General features: G+C 32.5%; 1 protein-coding gene across 1 annotated transcript; it reads left to right on the plus strand.

Annotated features, from left to right (window-relative positions):
- Positions 1-642: 642 nt before the first annotated feature.
- Positions 643-1,815, plus strand: TENT5D (terminal nucleotidyltransferase 5D). Its single transcript, XM_045898367.1, has one exon. The coding sequence runs from the start codon at positions 643-645 to the stop codon at positions 1,813-1,815; it is 1,173 nt and encodes a 390-aa protein (XP_045754323.1).
- Positions 1,816-8,217: the final 6,402 nt, after the last annotated feature.

The raw sequence follows: 8,217 nt of genomic DNA on the forward strand, positions 1-8,217 counted from the left end.
ATTATGCCTTCAATCAGCTGGGTCTAACATACACAGACATGCTCTTTGATCTCACTTTAAATTCATGACAACTGATGTCAATGATATACTATGGTAATTTCATGAAAAAAATATACCAAATATAATCATTATAGTATTACATGAAGAAACATTGAGGTCACCATTTTATATAAAAAATAATTACAGCTCTAACAATTCCCTGAGAATGTTTGTTTCCATGCACCAATGGATCTAACAATTCTGACTTAATCATAGTGGCTTTTATTTCACTTACTTAACTATAGAGAACAAACTGATGGTTACCAGACAGGAGGTAGGTGGGAGAATGGGTAAAATAGATGATGGGGATTAAGGAGTGCACTTGCTCTGATAAGCACTGGCTGTTGTATGAAAGTGTTGAATCACTATATTGTACACCTGAAACTAATGTTACATTGTACACTAACTGGAATTTAAATAAAAGCTTTAAAAAATAAATTTAAAGACAATTAGGTACAGTGACAATTTTCTTTCTAGCATTAATTTTGTTTATGTTGTCTATTTTTAACTTTTTCATATGCTTTAGGTATAACACTGATTTTGCAATGCTAACATTTCTTCTCAATCTTTTGCTTGCTTTCTAGTTGATCTTCTGACTATACAATGTCAGAAATCAGATTTAGCAATCTCAGCTGGGATCAAGTTATAACACTGGATCAAGTGTTAAATGAAGTAATTCCAATTCACGGAAGGGGGAATTTCCCCACACTGGAGGTAAAACCAAAAGATATCATTCAAGTTGTGAAAGATCAATTGATAGAGCAAGGAATTATTGTTAAAGATACCCGATTGAATGGTTCCACAGCAAGTTATATACTTGCAAGCCACAGTGGAATCAGCTATAAGGATCTAGATGTTATTTTTGGCATTGATCTACCAAGTGATCAGGAATTTCAGGTTGTTAAGGATGCAGTTCTTGGTTGTCTACTTGACTTTTTACCAAAAGGTGTAAAAAAGGAAAAGATCACCCTAAAGATCATGAAAGAGGCTTATGTGCAAAAGATGGTCAAAATTTGCAATAAGCACGATCGTTGGAGTCTCATTTCTCTTTCAAACAATACTGGAAAGAATGTAGAGCTAAAATTTGTGAATTCACTCAGACGACAATTTGAATTTAGTGTTGATTCCTTTCAAATTGTTTTGGATCCCATGTTAGAATTCTACAGTGACAAAAATGCTAAACTAACTAAAGAATCCTATCCTGTTGTGGTAGCTGAAAGCATGTATGGAGACTTCCAAGAAGCAATGACACATTTGCAATACAAGCTTATATCTACTAGAAAACCTGAAGAGATTAGAGGTGGTGGCCTTCTGAAGTACAGCAACTTGCTGGTTCGTGAATTTAAGCCAGCTTGTGAAGCAGAAATCAAGACACTGGAACGTTATATGTGTTCTAGATTCTTCATTGATTTTCCTGATGTAGTAGAACAGCAAAAGAAGATTGAATCGTACCTCCATAACCATTTCATCGGTGAAGAAAAGAGCAAATATGACTACCTTATGACCTTGCATGGAGTTGTGAATGAAAGCACTGTTTGCCTCATGGGTCACGAAAGGAGGCAGACACTCAATATGATCACCCTTATGGCTTTAAAAGTACTTGGAGAACAGAATATGCTACCCAATACAGATAATGTAACTTGCTTTTATCAGCCTGCTCCATACTTTGCTACTGAGGGAGGGTACCCTACTTATTATGTAACATCTGGACCACCACCTATTTTCTTTCAGCCATACTACCCACTGCACTTTCATGTGCCAAATGGTATGGTTTAAAAACACACACACACACATACAATAGAAACTTTGCTTTAATTAAACACTTCATAAAGCAAGTTTCCAAAATCCATAAAATTTAAGATCTATTTTTATTTTTGTGTAGTTACCAACTATTTTCCATCAATTATATACAATTTCATCTATGAACTGGCCACTTTAAATGATTTTCAAGTGTTATTGATTAGCTATAATAACTTTCAAATGCTGTGGGCCACTTAAAATGATTTTCAAATCTTACCAAGTCTTAAGTAAGACTTTCAAATTTGCTCTGAAAAATACATTACAGACGCCTGTACCTTTGATTAAAATATAAAAGAACAGACTCATAGTAAGATCCAAAGGTACAGTAAAGACAAGTGCCACCATTTTTTTATTTGATCTATTCCTTTGTTTCATTCACTTCATTTTTTTTTCTACTGAATATGACCATCAATGGATTTTCAATACTTAACAAAAATACCTAATTTCAAAGACAAGAGATTCAGAAGAGATTAAAACTCTGGACTTTACAAGCACTTATTTTGTTTTCCAGTTAAATTGGGTTAGACAAAAAATTCTACTATGGTTTGAAGGAACACTGAAAAAAACTGGTTCTGAAAAACACTGGACATTAGTAATTTGTCAACTATCAAATAAATTAGTTAATTTGTTGATCTGAAGAATAATACCATTCAGCTGTAAAACCAATACTGCAATCACTTTTATAGGTGTCTTCACTTTCCCCCCTAAATAAGTTGAAAAGAATGAAAATGACCAACTCTGAATGTGAAAATTTTCTATCATCTGTCACTCTAAAAGGCAAATAGCGAAAAAAAAATGGTATTTACCATTTTCATGACCTATTCTGTCTAACATCTTAATTATATCTGGAGACATTCAGTGTTAGTAAGTGAAAATATTTTCATTATTGCTAAATGGAGTATTTTTTTTTTCATTTTGCTCTTACCAAACATCAATTTCTAACATGCCACTCAAGTGCCTCCTCATGTGAGTTTTTGCATAATACTATAACTTATCCAACAATTGCTTATGCTCATCAGGTATCTGAATATTTACTCACTACATCAAATATGCTACTAGCAAATCTACCAGTGGAATTAAAACAATATTTTCTTCCCATAATGAAGAAAATAATTCATGACCAATATTAACTGAGATGACAGAAGGGGAACTGTCCTGAATGGATATAGATAAGACCATCAGAAAACATCGTCATTTTAACTCGCTTCTGATGTTTTGTTTCCATCTCAGTTTCCATTGACCATCACAACTTTTTTCATCACAGCATGATCCAAAAGGCGTATTCTGAGAATTTGTCCCTTATAAACTGTGCTTAATCTCTCTTCTCTATATTACAGTACTGGACACAAGAAGTACATAAAATATAACATTTTCAAATAACCAATATTTCTGAGATGTTTTATACCACCACATCACTGGCCATCAGTGTATTTTTAAAGAATTATATTTAAAATATTTTATGTGTATATATACACATGCACATATTTATCAAGCATACAGCTCTGAAGCTTTTAAACATTATATGTATCCACCTCCTTGCTTGGGACAAATAAAGAATTTATAAATACTATATTAAAGAGAAAGTTCAGTAATCTATTAACATAATGAAAATATTGGCTAAAAAATAATTGATCTTTCTGCAGTAAAATACAATCTTTAGTTTTCAGTTAGTGGGAGTGCTTGCATATAAAACTAAAGGAGTATATGCTATATTAACAGTACAAAAAACAATTACAAAAGATATAAGAAAAGTATTTAGGAATAAAAGGACTATAGTAATTATGAATAACGGGTAAAAGTTCAGCATTTCCATAGCATTTTATGCTGAATGGCCAAATTCTGAAGCTGTTTGGAAACATCCCTCATGTGCTCCCTTAGGTTCCTTTGGTCCTATTGAGAATTTGAACACCTTTTTACCTAAAAAGCAAATTATCTATGGTGTTCTCATAAAGCTTTAAGTCCTGCTGGAAGAATGGCCTGAAAGCTACCAGCTTCCTCCTAACATTTCAAGTATGTGTTTTCATTATAGTAGAAAAACTCAGAATTGGCCTAGAATCCAAACATGTTGAATGGAAATGGTATCACTAAAGAGAAAGCTATAGCTATAGCTTTCGCTTTATCTATTATGGTTTTCTTTCCGTAGATACCACCACTAAGCTAGGCTGTCCTTTGCTTCCAACCAAACAGAAAGATATTTATCTTTACCATTTGAGTATCTCTCCAAGATGAGGCTAGTTGTCTTAAGACAGTATTATCTCATTCTGTTCATTAGGGGTAATAAATGGAAAAGTTTTCCTATAAAAAATGAGTGCTAGCTTCTTGGCCTAAATGTGTTAATAGATGTTAGTTAAATTCAACTCTAGAGCATATGTCATCTCATTACAAGAGAGAAATGATGTTGTCTTTTCCTATTTTATACAAATTTAAGACTGGGTCTTAGTTTGGGAATTGTTTTATTTTCTTCTCAGAAACCTAACCAAAACCAAAAAAGAATCTTTTTTTACAGTTCTAGAATTCATATCAGTGGGACGCAGTTGGTGTCAGTTATAGGTACATATTTTTTTAAACCAATATATTCTTGCATTTCACAAATGTCTTCACATTATTATCAAAGTTCTAGAGTATTTGTAACTTATAAATTCAGAGATATTCTTCTGATAGTGACTGATGTCATTTGTCAAAGAAAGTTGAAGACAGTTAACTAGTTGTTTAATTTTTTAAAGATTTTATTTATTTGAGAGAGAGTGAGCGAGTGTGAGAGAGAGGTGCAGGAGCGGGGGGAGGGGCAGAGGGAGAGGAAGAAGCAGGCTCTCCACCAAGCAGAGAGCCTGGTGCAGGGCTCAGTCTCAGGATCCTGGGATAATGACCTGAGCCAAAGGCAAATGCTTAACCAACTGAGCCACCCAGGTGCCCCTAACTAGTTGTTTTAAATGAGAGATATTGGAGCTAAATTAAAGACAAAATGTCAGAGATAGAACAGTTGTGATATTGGGAAAATAGCTCCAAAATATTGGGAAAACATCCTATGCCCAAATTCCATTTTTTAAATATCATTTCAGAAATGTTCTATTAAAATGCATTCAAACTAAAAGTTTTTAAAAGTTTTTAAGTTTTTAAAAGTTTTTAAAATTAAAGTTTTAAAATTTTAAAATTAGCCATATTTTAATTTTAGGCATTGATACAGATATCAATATGCAAAATACCTGAGATATGATTATAACTCTTTTCATTCAATGGATCCATTATCTGGAAGTATTCATCCAACTTTTAAAATATAGGGAGTTAAATTTATAACTGAGAAAAAATTTGGAGTTTTAAAGTTTGTAATGCTTATCAAAATTATATTGATCTATGAATATGGCAGTTCCATTTATAGAGGATTTTTAAAAAAGTATTGACTCTAACATTAAAACAAGATTGGAAAGTTTGTGGGACTACAGTTTGAAGTTTGATAAGCATTCTTATGAGGACCATCTTGAAAAAGCCTGAAACCCAGTATTTTAAAGTGCTTTAGGATTAATTTGCTTTACCACTGTAAAAGAAAATACATTTAATGATGTTTTGTTTTCACTTCTGTTCTTTTTGTGGTCATATTCTATATGTTACAATGTAAAATTTATGTAATAAGTATTGGAAATTGTATTGCTGATCCACTGCTCCCCTTTATGAACATTTTTTCAGCATATATAATTAGAAGGAGCAAATTGGTTGAGATGTTGGTGGATTTCTCTTAGGTGCTTCCTTAAGGAAAGTTTTCCTTAAATTTTGTCTGAGCGAAAACATACCATTTAGAATATATGGTGTCTGTAAACAAATTTAACTTGTAACAGGTGATCTTTAAGCTCAACACATTATACTTTCTGTTTTGTTTTTCTTTTTTTTTTAAGATTTTATTTATTTATTTGAGACAGAGAGAATGAGAGAGAGAGAGCACATGAGAGGGGGGAGGGTCAGAGGGAGAAGCAGGCTCCCCGCCGGGCAGGGAGCCCGATGCGGGACTTGATCCAGGGACTCCAGGATCATGACCTGAGCCGAAGGCAGTCGCTTAACCAACTGAGCCACCCAGGCGCCCTTGTTTTTCTTTAATATGGGGAATGTGAAGCTATTTTTCACAAAATTGTTGTGTCTAAGGTAGTGCTACATGAATTACATTAGTGTTTGAAACAATAGAAACCCCTTTTCATTTAGATGTAGTCTTTGAAAGAGTAACAGATAATGTATTGAAAAGATTTTGTATATGTACTTTTTTGATCCTTCAGGAAAACAAACTTCCTATCCTAGAAAAAGAGCACCATATACCTATATCTTTCAGTGCTTCAGGGCCAAGAAATTAACCCCTGTAAATGCATAAGTGTCCTAAGAGAGAAGTGCCTTGAGAGGGCCTTCTTTGCAAAATCTTCTCTTATGATTCCAAATAAAAAGTGGTGGATTGAATAACCCTGTTAAATCCAATTCAAGTGGTTTCATGATGATTTATAAAAATGTACTTGTTATACATTCTAGACAGGTGGTAGAATTTGAACTGTTCTCCAAAATTCTAGTGAATAGTCTACTTTACATTATAAAGTGTGACCGAGTCACACTTGGTCCTTTGGCTCAACTAGAAAACCCAGAATCCTCAGATTGAATTCTTGTTTTAGCATTGGTACAGCCCTGGAGATAATCAGTGGGGGAGATTGGTCTCCATGAAAATGACAGTAGAGAGTGATATGAGCATAAACATATTCAGAAATTTCATTTTTATTATAGAAAGATAACATAAAAACTTTTCTATATAAAATGTGGCTTAAATCCCAAATGGAAAAATAATAAAGATATTATAATATCTTTAACTTGTAAAATCAGTTAAAAAAGGAATTCCAGTATATTTCTGGTAGGCACTTATAAAATGTTTTTTTTAAATAAAAACTGGTATTTGATCATTTACATTTAAAATGTCTGTTTTAAAAGTTTTTGCAAATGTTCACCTCCCCCAATAAAATTATTCAACCCGAATATATATTAGTTGATATTTGAATAAAGAGGATTGGAAACAATTTTATTTAAGCCATACATGTGGCCTCCTTGAACAGAATTATTTTCTTTATGGTTTTTGGGACTTTTTTAAGGTAGCTTTGGGACACTTAGCATTAAATGCCTTCAAAATGCAATGGTTGCTCAGGCAGTGAATTCCAAATAACTATTGTCTTACTGTAACTCCTCCAGATATATTATCAGGTGTAATGCTTTCAGATAGTGTCAGCAGGTAAAAAGTATAAATTAAAAGAGTTTTTAAGGTTAAAAAATTTACTTCTTTTAAAAGCACCTAAGTACATCTTTAAAGTGAAAGTCATCATCTTCTTCTAGATACCTAATGTCCTGAAATGGAAAGCATGCCAGGGAGGTTATGTGATTTAGAAATGTAATATTTTCTAAGTAGATTTATATTAAATTCAGTGTCTATTTACTTAAGTCAGGAGAATACCTCTGTAGAATGGATATATAAATTGAAATCCTGACAATTTACAAAAAGAGGTCACATACTCCATTTTTTTCCTGAAGAACAAGTTTTTAATTCCTTCTGTTTTTCTTCAACTTTTTCCTCATTTACTAAAATGACACTTCTTTGCGCTCACAGTGGTAAGATGCAGAAAAATGAAGTCTAAGGGTGATTTATTACTGCTTATATTACCAAAAGACAACATGACACTGCTCCAACTGCTCCAAGTGAGAGGAGAGTCTGGAAATGTCAAAATTATTGACTCAGGATTGTGATCATAGATGGTCCCATTCTAGAGAATAAAGCTTTCATGTGTGCATTGTGGAGAATCCAATTCTAGGATCTCCAGTTTTTCAAGATTTCTTTTAGTTAGGAAACACAATACTTGAATTAAAAGGCTGTGATTTTTAAACATTCATTTCTCAGTTCCTTAAGAATTCTAGGCCACTAATTGTGAAGAAATCCCTTCCATGACTTACTGTATCATTCAGAGTTAATACTGGTCTAAGTTATAAACTAATTTTTCTTTTAGTAAGAAATAGTCAAAATAATTTTAAGCATTGCTATGTGCTCTTGTATAATTCTTGGAACTTTTTAAAAGTTAGATAAGAAGTTGAATTTCAATTTCAATTAGTATATATGAAAATTCTAAGCCAAACCAATTGAACTTTATTTTAGAAAGACAAAAGCGCCCCACTAACTTAGATTTAATACATAAAATTATATGTCAGAATATACACACTTACAAAAATTTTAAATTCCTATAGAATTAATGTCATATTAAAATAAGAAACTATTAATAGATGATTCACCTTCATTAATTATAATTCTGTATTGTATTATTGAAATGTTTTAGTATTTATCTTTTGACTCAAAAAGCTTAAGTGTTGGGCGCCTGG

Source organism: Mirounga angustirostris, unplaced genomic scaffold (genome assembly GCF_029215605.1).
Source record: "Mirounga angustirostris isolate CCGP_5_RB_7025 unplaced genomic scaffold, mMirAng1.0.hap1 SCAF_11, whole genome shotgun sequence".
Classification (NCBI taxonomy): domain Eukaryota; kingdom Metazoa; phylum Chordata; class Mammalia; order Carnivora; family Phocidae; genus Mirounga; species Mirounga angustirostris.